Below are 14,559 nucleotides of genomic sequence, written 5' to 3' on the forward strand. Positions count from 1 at the left end.
TTCTGTGCTGGGCGCTGCGGCCACCGTCCTTTGTTCCATTTTTTTATTTGACAAGTCCGGTGCTTGGCCTGGTTGTTACTGCCGCTGCCGATTACATACCCCCCTCCATTCATGGCACTTTTTTTTTTTTTTGCTTCCTTTTTTTTAATCTTTCCCACTTTTACGATGTGCTGCGAAGTTGCGTCAGAAACGGGTTTTTTTTTCTTCAAGGAAACTACTCAGATTGGATAAAACTCTAAAGGTTATCCCGACGCCAAACGGTAACCCTTAACGAGCAAACAATAACAAACCATCACAAATGGACAGAAGCGTTGCAACACGCTTGCTATGCATTTGTTGTCTTATTTTTTTTCTTACCTTCCCTTCTCTTTGCAGCATTCACCTTTTAGCCCTGCCGCTGACACGGGTTCTCGCCTGGCGGCAAACATGGCGTTAGCTTCATCGAAGCCTGCGGGGGGCCTGACGGTCCCAGGGTCTCCAGGCTATTCTTGCCCACCCACCAACTCCATCAATTCCTAGACAGATGGCCCCCTAAGAACCTTTCCACTGACCAACCCACCCCAACTCACCAAACCCTCTGAACCTTCTTATCTACTGTTGTTTCTTGTTTGCTGTTTTGTTTCACTTGTCGCCTTGCGCTTTGTCTTTGTGGTTCAGTGTTATGTGGTCGGTGCTACAGGGTCCATGGCACAGGGCCTGGGGGAAGGATCCCGCGCGATTTTCGATTTTGGGTCCGATTTTCCCTTGGCGTACCAGACTGCCACGCCAGACTGCCATGCCGTAAGGCTGGCAGGCTGGTATCTTGCCAAGCTACCTAGGCTACCTCCCTAACCTCCCTAGTCTGCCTCCCAGCCTGACCTCAACTGAAGCCACACCCTTCCAAACATCATGCGTCCATGCTTGAGCCCCAGCGCCAGCCAGAAGTATCTGCACCGTGCCAGCCCCGGCTTCAGCCTTCCAGGCCTCAGCCTAGGTTCCTGGCTGGCCGGGGGCGCAAATCTGCACTGTACCGCCAGAAAACGGCAACAAGTCTCAGAAAAACCCTCCCTCATAAGCCTCTCCTGCTCGGCCCCAGCGGCGGCCGAAGCCTACGAAAAAGTCTATTTTCCTTGTCTTTCTGTCTCGTACTGATCTCGGAAAGTCACACATTCCAACTTGGAGTGGAAATGACTGTGTGGGTTTCCCCTCGTGGACCCTGGCCCAGATCGACACGTTCGTAAGATTTCGTATGATTTACGGTGCCTCGTAAATTCCCTTCAACGATTGACATCTGCTTTTTCTTCATTCCCTTTTCTAAGTGTGTTTGTTTGCTGCTCGTCTGCGGGCTTCGCTGCTTCGCTCGCTCCCTGTCAAACCTGTCAAACATGCAATCTGACAGCTTGCGCTCGATCAGATTTACATGCCATAAATTCCCTCAACCCCTTGCTGGATGCTTTTCTTTTTGACTAAATGTTGGTTGCGTCATACATGTTTTGCGCTTTAGATGCTTCGAAAACGGTTTGTGTTCCGGGTTTCCAGTGTTTGCTGTGGTTTGTAGTCTGCCTATGGCTTATCCGATAAGACGCTGGTGCGTGAGTGATAAGACAATGAATGGATGAGACAGGCCAGCGATAAGGTTGGGTTTGTGACGTGATGACGTGTTTTGACGTATTTTGACGTTGTTCTAACTGCTCGAGCTCATGACGGTGGGGTTTCTTTTCTTGCTGTCAATTGGGATGGAGTTAGTTGGGTCGTTTCTGTGGAAACCCGTGGGCTGCTCGTTCACAAGACGAGACGAAGTCGGCTGTGTCAAGGAGAAGGGATAGAAAGGGAGGTTCTGGAGAAGGCGAAGCAGCTAGGTCACAAGGAGTGACCGGTCGGTTTCACTTAACGGGAAGGGGATTGGAGAGAGGCTGCCATTGAGAGATCGTCATGGGATCCATAAACGGTATGGATACACCTACTCCGGCTTGGATTAACCGAGAGCTTAATACTGGCGTTGGCTAATCATAGAGGAGGCTATAGGGTGTCTCTGGAGCAAACAAACTTCGGTAGTTGATGCTACACGGTCTAATTTGGTGTCTGGATAGCCATGACCTTCAAGCGCAGTGCTTCTTCTTCCGTTTCCCTGTGTTGCTAGCTTAAGTCAGCAGAAAGCTAGCCTTGGATATTGCATCAGCTGCAGCTGTCTAATGCACATCTGCCAGACGTCTTTGAGTGTTCTTTGGAGCAGTTCTGTCATTACCATCACAAAGGATTCCTAGTAACAAATCTGTTTGAAGTGCTATCCACATGTGCTCTCAGTCTTCAGAGAACGGCTTTCTAAGCTCTATCGCAACATCCCACACTCTTCTTTGTCCACCTCAGTCATCTACAACTCGTGTGTCTCACTCTAACGTAACATGCATTTCTAATTTACACTGCAACAGATGCTAATGGGCAGCGCCCGAAGAGTCCAAGTTCTTGGAACCCCCGTTCCTCTAGCAACAGCTCGTGGAACCCTGCGAAGCACTGGTGTCGATACTAACATCGACAGTCTCTGCCTGCTGTTGCTGTTGTTCGCCACTTTCACTGAATTCAGGCAAACACGAGGCGATCTTCCTGAATAATAGCTTCACATTATGGTTGGCCTTGGTCGACGTTTCAATCATAAACTTGGCGCCAATCAGCTTGCAGAACTCCTCTGCTGTTTCCACACTCACCTGTCTTTTGGAGCTCAAATCAGACTTGGTGCCCACAATCACCACAATCACATCGTCGCCTCTTTCCATTCTAACGTCGTTAACCCACTTTTCCAAGCTGCTGAACGACTTTTGGCTGGTTATGTCGTAACACACAACTGCAACGTGGGAATCACGAATGTACGAAGGAATCAACGATCTGAAACGCTCCTGGCCCGCCGTATCCCATAATTGCAAACGCACAGTCTTGTTGTCTTCCAAATACATGGTTTTCAGGAGGAAATCAATTCCAATAGTGGCAGCATACTGCTCATCGAAGGTGTCATACATGAATCTTGTGATTAACGAGGTCTTACCGACTTGAAGGTTAGAAGATGCGTGGGAAGCTGGAAATTCCACAGATACATACCGCTTTGGTCGCCCAAGAAGACGATCTTATACTTTCTTAGAATGCCCCTGTCGCTCATTATGGACCTTTAACTCTTGGTTGGTTTGCTCACTGAAATCCAAGTGGTGAGCTTGATGTGTCTTGATGGTGCACGGGTGTACGTGGAGGACGAATGATAGATGTCAACAAAAGGCCACTTCCAGGCCAGAATCTGGAAATATTTTACTTCTTTTTCTTAATCAGTGAAATCTGAAGTACCTTCCTTTTTCCCTCAATTACTTTCTTCTTCCTTCCCCTTCTGTACGTCCCTTGGTGATATCTTCTCTGGACTACATACAGCGCCGAGAAGCTGGTACCTACTCCATTCTTTAACTATGGATGAAGCTGAACTCAACGCTATAAGAGAAGCCAGACTCGCTGAGCTCCAGAAAAACTCTGGCCAGCAATCCTCATCAGGCCAGGATGAAAAGATTTCCGTGCTTTCGCAGGTTCTTGAGCCTTCTGCCAGAGAACGTTTATCTCGTGTGAGAATTGTACGTCCAGACAGAGCAGATGCTGTGGAGCAGTACTTGGTGAAGATGATCTCGATGGGATCGATCAGAAGAAAGTTGGGCGAACAGGATATCGTGGAGATTTTGGATTCGCTTTCGAGAGACGAGAAGAAGGCTCTGTCTACGCAGATTGTGTTTGATAGGAAACGCGCTGAGGACGACGACGACGATGATTTCTTTGATTAGGGAACTTGCATTTGTAAATAAACGAGGCTCTTAGGAGTCAAGTATTGTATGTGGAGTTGTAGGTATGGGATGGATAAGGAGGTGGAGATGTGGAAGAGTGGTTGGAAGGTTAGTGTGAATGTGGCGTAGGCAGCGAAAGTGATTGATATTTGGTCTAATGGGAATGAAAGCTACTCAGGATATCGAGGGGGCTTTTAGGTGCCATAGCATCTTCTTTCTATGGCCAGGTAGATACCTCTGCCATGACTCTTATTCCACTTTTAACTGCTCTTCCAGGGCTAGAGGATGGAGCTTCCAGGGGATTATTGGAAAGTAAACATTGGTCACATCCAAAACGAAGCTCAGGGTATGTCACCAGTTGCTCCATAAAAAATTATTCACGTTCGATGGACTAGAATGGGTGATTAAGACACGCTTTGATAGCCAACTTACCACCCCCAAGATATCTGCATTATGTCAAAAGCAGTTCAACCAAAACTATCCAAATCAACGCAACTTAAAAAATTAAGTAAGCTATCGGAATTTTGTTTTCCACTTGTTTAGGCTTGTGGAAATCACTTTTTTTGTCTACCATCTTTCGTAGTATTCATCATCCATGTAACGGTCAGCTAGGCAAATGTACCCCATCATTCCAATTTCTTATGATATCTGAATTTCAAGAGGCTTCAAAAGATTTTATTAAACGAAAAGCTATTCAATCAACCAGAAATATTGTTAATCTGACACCTTCAGTATTTCCCATAGACTCTTCTCTACCTCAAGACGCGAGAAGCACAAACCGTGATCCCGCCGTCAATTTCCAGCCAAATCTAAAAAGCACCAAAACCTAAACAAACCTCAACCCTCCTTCCCCAAAAACCCACTTTTCGTCCAAAAAACAGGGAAAACTGCCTCGTATTTATACTCATAACTGTCCCTCTACCAACGTCCATACCGGCATATACCACGCTCTGGATCCACAAGACACTATTTAGCAGATATACGCAACAAATCCATCTGGCCTGCATACACTGCTCCATAGTAAACATAAACATACAAACAAGAATTCACACTCCACTCTTTCACGTTCTTTTGTATTATATGTCAGATAAAATCCAGGTTAGTGCCCGTGTAAGAAGAAGAACACAGGCCGAGGTTGCCTCCCAGTCGCCCATAGTGGTGACGGTTCCAGACGACTTTTGTTCCACTGACGAACCTTATGTTAGTGTCAATGCAGCTCCAAACACGTCCATACTGAACCAGACCAATGATAGTCTGGGCAAGGTTTTTACGCTAGATCAGGTTTATGGAGCCAATGCCGACCAGGAACTCATATACAAAAATATTGCAAGGCCATTGCTTCGAGATTTCATGGCTGGCATGAATGTTACCATATTGGCTTATGGCCTGACTGGGTCTGGAAAAACGTATACGATGCTTGGAGACCTTGTGGGAGAGCATGCTGGTATAGTGCCTCGAGTTTTGCAGGAGATTTTTCAGGTGGCTAAGGATGACATTTGCGTGAAGCTTTCGTGTGTGGAATTGTACAAAGAAGACCTCCATGATTTGATTAATGATGAACTTGAATTGAACTCGAAGAAGCCAAAATTGAGACTACTAGGAGATGGATCGAGAGACGGAAGAGGTACTATGATCCAGAATTTGTACGAGCTAGATGTGGTGGATGCCAAGCTGGGCTTCGAGATGCTCCAGAAATGCTTGGGAAAACGTAAAATGGGCTCCACCAAACTCAATTCTCGGTCTTCACGTTCGCATACGATCTTTACCATAACCATGCTCAAAACAGTGATGTCTCCTTCTGGTCAGGAAGTCGTCAGACTGTCCAAGATGAATTTGGTTGATCTCGCTGGATCAGAAGATATCATCAAATCGGGCGCCACAGATACTGGTGCCAAGGAAGCCGGTCTGATTAACCAGAGTCTTCTTACTTTGGGCAAAGTCATAAGTGCATTGAGCGAAGGAAGGGAGCCTAGACATATACCTTATAGAGAGTCCAAACTCACCCGTCTCCTCCAGGGCTCAATTGGCGGTAAGACCAAAACTGCATTGATCGCCACGATATCACCGGCGAAACTGAATGTCATGGAAACCATGCTGACACTTAATTATGCTTCCAAGGCGAAAAACATCAAGAATATACCTCAATCGACCGCAGATAGCGAGCTTGTTCTCAAGCGCACAAAGATACGAGACTTGTCGGCCGAGATAGCACGCCTTAATAGAGATTTGTTGGCTTCTAAGGGCAAGGACAATAGTATCAAGATAAGCGTACAGAACTACGAAGACTTTGAAAGACGCATTGCCGAACTCATGACAGAGTTGAAGGAAAAGGACACCCATATATCTGGATTGAACGCCAAACTACTGGCCAGAGACAGTGAGATTGATGAGCTCAAGCTTCAAAACGAAAATGTACTTACGCAAAGCTCGCAGAGCCGCCTGGACCTTGCAGCAAAGAATGCCGAGCTTCAAAAAACTACAAAAGAGTTCATGGTTCTTAGGGACAAGTATAGCTCTCAGAAGGAACGTGTATCGACTGTCACTGGAACAGGTGTTCTGAGTATCATAAGGGACGTTAGCGAGATGATCACAAACCTCAAGGACATGATGCAAGTGCTGCTGAATGTCAAAGAGATTCCAACTGTGGTTCAAACGCATCTCAGCCTTTTCAAAAAGACTCTTGAAGCAAAGCTAAAGGATGTTTCATCCAAGATTGAAAAAGAAACGTCGACGTTCGAGCTGGCTCTTGCAAAGTTAGACTTTTCCTTACTCCAAAGCGTTAGTCAAGAGATAGATGTGTCTGGTCAAATTCAAGAACTCCGAACCCAGAACGAGCAGTTCACGGAGTATATTGACACCAACCATTTACAAGAAGATTCTATCAACTACAAGAGCTTTGACAAGAGCTACAGAGCTCGTATGGCGGAGAATTACAAGGCTCTTAAGGAGAGATACATGCAGCAGATGAGCCAGGTGCTAGATGGATTCGTGCAATCGAGCACGGAGGCTAACAATGAGGCGGTAAGAGAAGGTACGTTGGGGTTCATGAAGTCGGAGAGGACGCAGCTTACAAAGCAGCACAAGGAGTATGTTGAGCATAATTCGGAAGCGTTGCAAGCAATTGAGAGCAATACTCAAAGTGCAGCTTCTGGTCTCAATTCTTTCAAGGACGTTGCTACAAAGGAAGTCCACGGAGCCTTAACCAAGATGCAGAGAGAAACCAAACACGTTGTTGACGGAGTATTAGGAGACGTTACAAACTTGAGCCACGGCCATGCTGATGCCATTGAACGAGCTACAAACCAGAAAGCCCAAGCTGTCTCAGGTGCTATCGACAAAAACTACCTGGACATCTCTCGCGATCTTAGCCACACAGAGAAGAACCTTAAAGTGTTCTATCTGTCGCTAGCAGAGCTCCAAAGATCGCCAGCCCAGTGGAAAAGACCAGCTTCGTCTCCAACCTCCAGATCTCCTCTGCGTCTGCCTGTCAGACTGCCTATGCGAGTACTCAACGGACAAAGCATGATCCCAGAGTCCACGAAACGAAGAAAAACCGATCTCTCGCCGTTACGTGGCGAACAAACCCTCCACAAGTCACGAATCCCCCAACTTTAATTCTATCACATATATAGCTTCCTTTTTCCCCAAACCCAAAATCTGGGGAATCCTAATATGCGCACGACCCCCCAACCTGTGCGAGCGAGCCAAACCCTCATTTTTACCATACTCTAGCATTATCGCGAGTGAGGTGTTTGTTCTAAAACACCCTCTTGTTTCAGTTTACTCCCTACAAACAACCGCCACAATGCCTCTGAAAGGCACCATAGCAATTGCAGCATATGGAGGCATCAGCTTTGGCCTTTTCGGCGCCTCTGTGGCTGTTCTGGCCATGAATTCGGTGGATTACCTTACGCTCATGTATGAACTTACGGAAAGCGTCAGGCTCTTGATCCTCCTCAATTTCGTGGTGAGCTGTTTCATATTGAGTGGGTTTATTGGCATCAAGATGATCTTCCACGACTTGCGGATCATCGAGATTGAACACATTTCGGAAGAGCTACCGTTCTACTTGATCAACTTGCTTATTATCATGTTCAGTGATAATAACCTTCTACTTAATATTGTGTGGATGAACCTTACTATTTTATTTAAGATCTTCCATATTATATTGACCGACCGGCTCGACGCTTTCCAGATGAAGATGGTTAACCTGATCCCACACCAGATCTCGACGTCAAAGCAGGTGTTTTACCATTTTGCAACTTATAGAGCTCTGATCCTTTTGGAGTTGTTTACAGTGGCGGACCTCGTGTTGGCTAAGTTCTTGGCTTACGATGTGTTCCAGGGCACGGGATCGGTGGGGAGTCTTTTGTTTGGCATTCACTATGGTGTATTGGGAATGGAGGCATTTGCTTACTTTGGCAAGCTCGTGCTTAATGTCTACGAGCTTATGTTCTATACTATTCCAAATAACCAGACGGCGGATGCCTCGGAAGGTGAAAATGAAGTTATCGGTGACTTAAGCGACGAGGAAGACCCTGACGATGAGGATGTTTCAGAGAGAGTGTGGGAGAACAAGCCAATTTATACCCAGGGCTTCGAAATCTTCGTGGCCGCTTCCAAGGGCGCTCTTTACAGTACTTTCATGTACTTGCTCTACGTTCACGGTAACGTCAGTCCTCCCATTACGCTTCTTCAGGGTATTGCAGTGTCGGTGCTTCAGGTGTACTCGAAATCCAAGAAGCTCCGGAGTTTCTTGGAACAATCGAAGAAACTCGACAAGGCGCTTCTTAATGCCACGAAAGAGGACTTGGAACTGGGAGATAACCTCTGTATTATTTGCCGTGATAATATGTGGTGTGAGGACGAATACTTTGAGATGAAGAAGAAAGTCTTGGGTGCTAGAAGACGTCCAAAGAAGCTTCGTTGTGGTCACATTTTGCATATGGGATGTCTTAAAGATTGGCTAGAGAGATCAGATAACTGTCCTCTTTGCCGTAACACGGTTTTCGCTACCGCCGCCGAAACAGCAGCAGCCGCTGCCGCAGCCGCCCAGCCAGGAGCTGGAATCACCCCAGAGGAGGCTGCAGCGACCGGTACTCCCGCCCCTCCAGAAGGTCAAGGTTCAGATAATCAGGATCTACCTCCAATGGGAGCGACGCTGGCTAGATCGCCCAACCCTACGGACTATTCTGTTCCAGAGGGCGCTTTTATACCCCAGGATTGGGCAGCCTTTCCCATTTCAAGCAGCGGTAACTCCAGCTCTCGGGAAATCAGGCTCTCGCCTGACTCTGTTGGTACCATCACAGCCAGAAAACACACAGCAAACGACAACGAGAATGTACCGTTGTACCGTGCCAGCCCCGATAATTAACATAGGTAAATTGGATATAGGATATTGAGAATACATCATGGTGGAGTATTTGAGCCGATTGATTAATGTCAATTGGATTATTAGGTCTATAAATTGTAATGCAATGATTTTTTTGATGCTAGTCAGATTCAAAATCGAACTCCATTTCCTGTGGTTCGTTTGTTTGTGGATTAATAGAATCGTGGTAGCTGTAGTATTGGGTTTCTTCGTCACTGGAGTCGAAATTAGATGGCCGAGGTTGTCTTTCTTCCATTTCGTCTGGAGCTCGTTGAAAGTCTTCTTGGGCATCTTCGAAATGGTCAGAATCTAAGGAAGGCGCCAGCGGTTGAATTTCATTATTAGGTTGTTGATCTTCCAGTGACTCTTGTGTTCCATTTGCAAGAGGCTCTAGTTCTTGGTCCTCGTCCTTGACGGAATTCTGAGGCTCTTCAGGTTCCATGTCTTTATCGCTCGGCTCTGCAACCAGATCATGTTCGTCCAGTTCTTCCTTAAACCTAAGAGTATCTGGGATGGACTCCTGGCTTTGAGGTCCATTCTCTTCAAGCTGGATAGCAGACTTGCTAGCGTTTGTAATATCATCTTCAGTATCCTCAAGCATGCTTCTATCCACACGGAATGGATCAGCTTCAGCCTGGTCCGCATACTCTCTGAAACGAAGGCTCATATCAGAATCACCTTGAGACTCAGCAAAAGAACTTTCTGGACTGAAATTAACCTGGCGACGAACGGGCTTTCTTTTGACACTCATGAATGTCTGGGACTCAGGAGAGTCTGGTTCCGGAGAGAACGGCACTGGAGGAGGAGTAACAGGTCCATTATGCGTCAGTGCTGGAGACAGAACCATACGATAACCTTGTGAGAGTTCATTTTCGAGCTCGTCCACAAGCTCTTGCTTGAAAGCAATAGCTGATTGCGTAAGGCCCGAATGTTCAGTTGTTGCCTCTGGAGCCACATTATCTCCAACCGATGGAGCTGGCGAGGCCTCTGCAGAAGGAGGAGTGGGTGACTCTGGTTGTGGCTCCAAAGGCATAGGAGCTGGAGAAGGTGATCTTGATTCGTTCTTGACCAAACCATTCCTTTTATCTTCGGAAGAATCGACTGGGTCGTCTGCAACAGGCGATGCTGGAGCACTAAGTGGTGGAGCCAGCTCAACTGCGTCGTCTTGAGGTTCAGGAATGTCAGTAGGTACTGGTGGACCTGGTGGAGCCTCGGTGTCCGATGAAGATGAAGATGAGGATTCCGGAATTGACCTTTTAACAGTTTTTGGCAATGTTTTACCGCCATTTTTGAGAACCTTAGTACTTGTGTCACCTGCTGTGATGGGTGGAGAGGGAATTCCCTTATAGATGGACTTGGAAGGTCTCTTATTGTCCCTTTCAATGGAATCATCCTCTGAATCACCGACGTCTGAATGACTATCATCTGAATCCCTATTGTCTGAAGTGTCCGGCGTTGCTGCCTTTTCAGGCACTGGTTTCTTGGTGGTCTTCCTTGGATCCCCATCCAGTTCTGTTCTGATAGAATAGTGCCGAGTTACCTCAGTCTGGTTGTTGATATTATGATTGGCCAAATGTCTGATAAGCGATTTGGTTGAGCTTTGAAGCTCCCGCTTTACATTCTCACCGCACTTCAAACAACGAGCAGAAGAACCGTCAGTTCTCTTAAACCAGTACCATACCCAGGACACTCTGGCTTCGTTCTCTTGAATAACGAATCTATCCAAGAACTTAGTAGGAATGGTGTGTGGACCTTCAGCAGCCTCCAGAACAACGCCATGGGACAAGGAGAGAGCCTTCTTCTCGGGTCTAGCTTCCAAGCTGGCGACATCAGGTGCCAATGTAGAAATCTTACCTTCCATGAACAGCTTTATACGAGTCATTTGATCGTCTAAGTGGCTCTTAGGGTACTCGAAGCCTAGTGACTCACATGAAGCAACCAGCTCTTCAATCGTTGAAATGTTGCTCAATATACGAGCCTGGACGGCCTCTTTGGAGCCTATAAGCATCATATCGTCAGCCAAATCGCCAATGTCTGCCTCAGTAGGAAAGCCGTTGTTAGAATCAAATTTAACGAACATATCAGCAAGATGGATGTTCTCACAGAGACAACATACTGCTTGGATGTAATAGAAGCTTCCATCAATAGAATAAGGAGGCACAAGCAATAACTCTTCAAGAGACTCTCTAAGTCTCGTATAGCTTTTATCAATCAATAACTCCCAAAGACCAGCTGCAATGAACGCTGGAGCGTGTCTCCTAGATCCAGAACGGAACACTGGGCCACCTCTCATGTGAGCTGTCAACGTTGTATTTGGCAAAACAGGATAAACAAGCCCAAGCCAGTCCAAGAACTGCCTGCACTTCAAGAAGTCAAGCTTCGAGCCTGTTTTATTGTGAATCATGTCCTCTCTCCTTCTCGTCAAGATCTCGACGCCCAAAGGCCAGATCGCCCTTATATCAACATAGTCAAACCGAATAAGAATACAAAAAGCCTTATACGCGAGCTCCCAGCGCTGGCGTAGCATGTTGATGTGTAACAAGTTCAGTACATTGGAGATATGGTTCTTCACCACAGATTTCCTCTCTTCAAGAAGACCAGGGAACTCCCAGCCTGCTTTCGTAAGCACAAACCTATCCTTTGCCCAAGACCTGGACGTATCGGTGTCGTTTTCCCATTTCTTGAGCTTCCTAGCAGCATAAACAGCATCTAGATGGTCTGTATCTTCCTCAACCTCAGTCTCTTCTTCCTCATCGCTAGAACTAGCCGACAGACTATCACTTTCCGATGCACTGTCACTTTCCTGTTCATCCCCATTACCCTCCTCTGCCAACCTCGTCTCTATACTCAGAGCCTCATGTTCAAGCTCATCCACCAAGGTGGAAAACTTATGCAAATCCTTTTCACCCTTCCTTTTCTTCCTCTCTGGCTCTTCCTTAACATCACCAGAATGCCAAATCTCATATGTCTCTTCAGGCAAAGGCCTATCCTTAATAATATCTCTAGCACGCCGTAGAAGCTCTTTCCTAGCCTTAGGCTCAATGTCTCGGCCTCGTTTCCGTTCAACCTCTCGTAGAAGGTTCTGGCGAACCTGAAGGTCCACGAGGTGCTCGAACCGAGACCGTTTCAACCCCACTTGTCTGTATTTGGAGTGGCGTACGAAGTCTTCAAACATGGTCCATGTTGGTTTTGGAGGTTGATGAGATGAGTCGCACCGATCTGGATAGTATGGGGAGAGGAAGGAGGGGAGTTGGGGTATAAAAGGAGGAGGATTTCCCTGATTTTTGGGGAAATAGATTTTTGGGACGAAGGTGGTGGGATTTGTGGGATTGGATTTTGGGGTTGTAAAGTGCTGGGTGGGTCGAATGGTTGGTGGTCTGCTAGATCTGGCTCATACAATGAGTCTCGCAGAGTATGGTAAACAAGAGAATCACCAAAACCTAGAAAAGTGAATTACTTTCGTTTTTTTTTTAAAAACAAAAAAAATTCTTTTTAAAAGACCAGGAATGAAGCATAAACAATGAAATGTCTGTTTGTTACTTTTTGATTTCAACGACTACTGATCGTTGATACTGGACCTACACCTTAGTTGTAAACGGCGTCAGAAGTCTACGCCCATATTTTTTTGTACAGTCTCTATTTACAAGCGGGCTATTGGTTCGTTTAGAACATACCTGGCATGCCACCCATGCCACCCATGCCGCCGCCCATACCACCGGCTGGTGGAGCTGGGCCCTTTGGCTCAGGAGCATCGACAATGGCACACTCGGTAGTGGCCAACAAGGAGGCAACACCAGAAGCGTCAACCAAACCGTTCTTGACAACCTTGAATGGGTCAATGATACCAGTGGCAATCATGTCAACGAACTCACCCTTGGAGGAGTCGTAACCCTTGTTGAACTCTGGCTCATCGTAGATCTTACCAACGATAACAGCACCCTCCTCACCGGCGTTCTCGATGATTCTCTTGGCTGGCTTGAGGATAGCAGATCTGATGATCTCAACACCCAACTTCTGGTCGAAGTTGGCAGCCTTCTCCTTAACCTCGTCCAAGATTCTGGAGGCCTTGATCAAGGCAGTACCACCACCTGGCAAGATACCTTCCTGAACAGCAGCTCTGGTGGCGTTCAAGGCATCGTCGTATCTGTCCTTCTTCTCACCGACCTCAACCTCAGAGGTACCACCAACCTTGACCACGGCAACACCGCCGGACAACTTGGCCAAACGCTCCTGCAACTTCTCCTTCTCGTACTCGGAAGTCTGAGAGTCGTCAACAGAGTTTCTGATCTGCTCACATCTAGCCTGGATGTTCTCCTTAAGACCCTCACCGTTCAAGATAACAGTGTCCTCCTTGGTGATGGTGATGGAGCCAGCAGAACCCAACTGTTCAACAGTAGCGCTCTCAGGCTTGAGGTCCAATTCCTCAGTGAAGACGGTACCACCGGAAAGGATGGCAATGTCACCCAAAGTGTTCTTTCTGTTGTCACCGAAACCTGGGGCCTTGACAGCACAGACCTGAACCTGGCCTCTCAACTTGTTCAAGATACAAGCGGCAAGAGCCTCGCCGTCAATGTCCTCAGCCAAGATCAACAATGGTCTTCTGGACTGGTTGGCCAACTCAAGAGATGGCAAGATGTCCTGAATGGAAGAAAGCTTCTTCTCAGACAAGAGAATCAATGGGTTCTCAAACTCAACCTTACCGCTCTTGGCGTTGGTGATGAAGTATGGAGAGATGTAACCACGGTCAAACTTCATACCTTCGGTCACCTCCAACTCATCCTCCAAGGTCTTACCCTCCTTGACGGTGATAACACCCTCCTTACCGACCTTCTCCATGGCAGAGGCCAACAAGTTACCAATGTGGGCATCGCCGTTGGCGGAAATGGTAGCGACCTGGGCAATCTCCTCAGAAGTGGTGATCTCCTTCTTGTTCAGCTGCAAGAACTCAACAACAGCCTCAACAGCAGCCTGGGTACCTCTTCTCAAGTCCATTGGGTTGCAGCCAGCAGCCACGTTCTTAACAGACTCGGTGAAGATGGATCTACCCAACACAGTGGCAGAAGTGGTACCGTCACCAGCAGACTCGTTGGTCTTGGAGGCAACTTCCTGCAACAACTTGGCACCCATGTCCTCAAACTTGTCCTTCAAAGTGATGGACTTGGCAACAGTAACACCATCCTTGGTGATCTTTGGAGAGCCAAACTGCTGCTCAATGAGCACGTTTCTACCCTTTGGGCCCAAGGTGACAGAAACAGCGTCAGCCAAGGTGTTGACGCCCTTCAACAAGGCGGCTCTACCTTCAACGCCGAACTTCAATTCTTTGTGCGAGAGGTGGCGCACGAACGCTCTGGTGGCGGGGATTCTGGATCTCAACATGGTCTTGATGTGGTGAATCTGGGGGAA

At 47.1% G+C, this 14,559-nt stretch overlaps 6 protein-coding genes across 6 annotated transcripts; 3 read left to right on the top strand and 3 right to left on the bottom strand. All coding sequences in view use genetic code 12, as the record gives it.

Moving 5' to 3' along the window:
- Nucleotides 1-2,411: 2,411 nt before the first annotated feature.
- On the bottom strand, nt 2,412-3,127 carry CXQ85_004691 (Rab family GTPase; the record flags this gene model as incomplete). The annotated part of the gene is made up of 3 exons (XM_025488301.1): nt 2,412-2,459; nt 2,508-3,019; nt 3,070-3,127. 3 exons carry the CDS (start codon nt 3,125-3,127, stop codon nt 2,412-2,414), a joined length of 618 nt encoding a protein of 205 aa, XP_025342963.1.
- Nucleotides 3,128-3,422: 295 nt separating this feature from the next.
- On the top strand, nt 3,423-3,785 carry CXQ85_004692 (uncharacterized protein; the record flags this gene model as incomplete). The annotated part of the gene is made up of 1 exon (XM_025488302.1): nt 3,423-3,785. The coding sequence occupies one exon, from the start codon at nt 3,423-3,425 to the stop codon at nt 3,783-3,785; it is 363 nt and encodes a 120-aa protein (XP_025342964.1).
- Nucleotides 3,786-4,865: 1,080 nt separating this feature from the next.
- KIP1 (Kip1p) lies at nt 4,866-7,400 on the top strand (the record flags this gene model as incomplete). The annotated part of the gene is made up of 1 exon (XM_025488303.1): nt 4,866-7,400. The coding sequence occupies one exon, from the start codon at nt 4,866-4,868 to the stop codon at nt 7,398-7,400; it is 2,535 nt and encodes an 844-aa protein (XP_025342965.1).
- Nucleotides 7,401-7,590: 190 nt separating this feature from the next.
- Nucleotides 7,591-9,159, top strand: CXQ85_004694 (E3 ubiquitin-protein ligase; the record flags this gene model as incomplete). Its single annotated transcript, XM_025488304.1, has 1 exon — nt 7,591-9,159. One exon carries the CDS (start codon nt 7,591-7,593, stop codon nt 9,157-9,159), a length of 1,569 nt encoding a protein of 522 aa, XP_025342966.1.
- A 118-nt stretch (nt 9,160-9,277) lies between these two features.
- Nucleotides 9,278-12,331, bottom strand: RRN11 (Rrn11p; the record flags this gene model as incomplete). Its single annotated transcript, XM_025488305.1, has 1 exon — nt 9,278-12,331. The coding sequence occupies one exon, from the start codon at nt 12,329-12,331 to the stop codon at nt 9,278-9,280; it is 3,054 nt and encodes a 1,017-aa protein (XP_025342967.1).
- Nucleotides 12,332-12,819: 488 nt separating this feature from the next.
- On the bottom strand, nt 12,820-14,532 carry HSP60 (chaperone ATPase; the record flags this gene model as incomplete). Its single annotated transcript, XM_025488306.1, has 1 exon — nt 12,820-14,532. The coding sequence occupies one exon, from the start codon at nt 14,530-14,532 to the stop codon at nt 12,820-12,822; it is 1,713 nt and encodes a 570-aa protein (XP_025342968.1).
- Nucleotides 14,533-14,559: the final 27 nt, after the last annotated feature.

Source organism: Candidozyma haemuli, assembly GCF_002926055.2.
Source record: "Candidozyma haemuli strain B11899 chromosome Unknown H_2014730914, whole genome shotgun sequence".
Classification (NCBI taxonomy): Eukaryota; Fungi; Ascomycota; class Pichiomycetes; order Serinales; family Metschnikowiaceae; genus Candidozyma; species Candidozyma haemuli.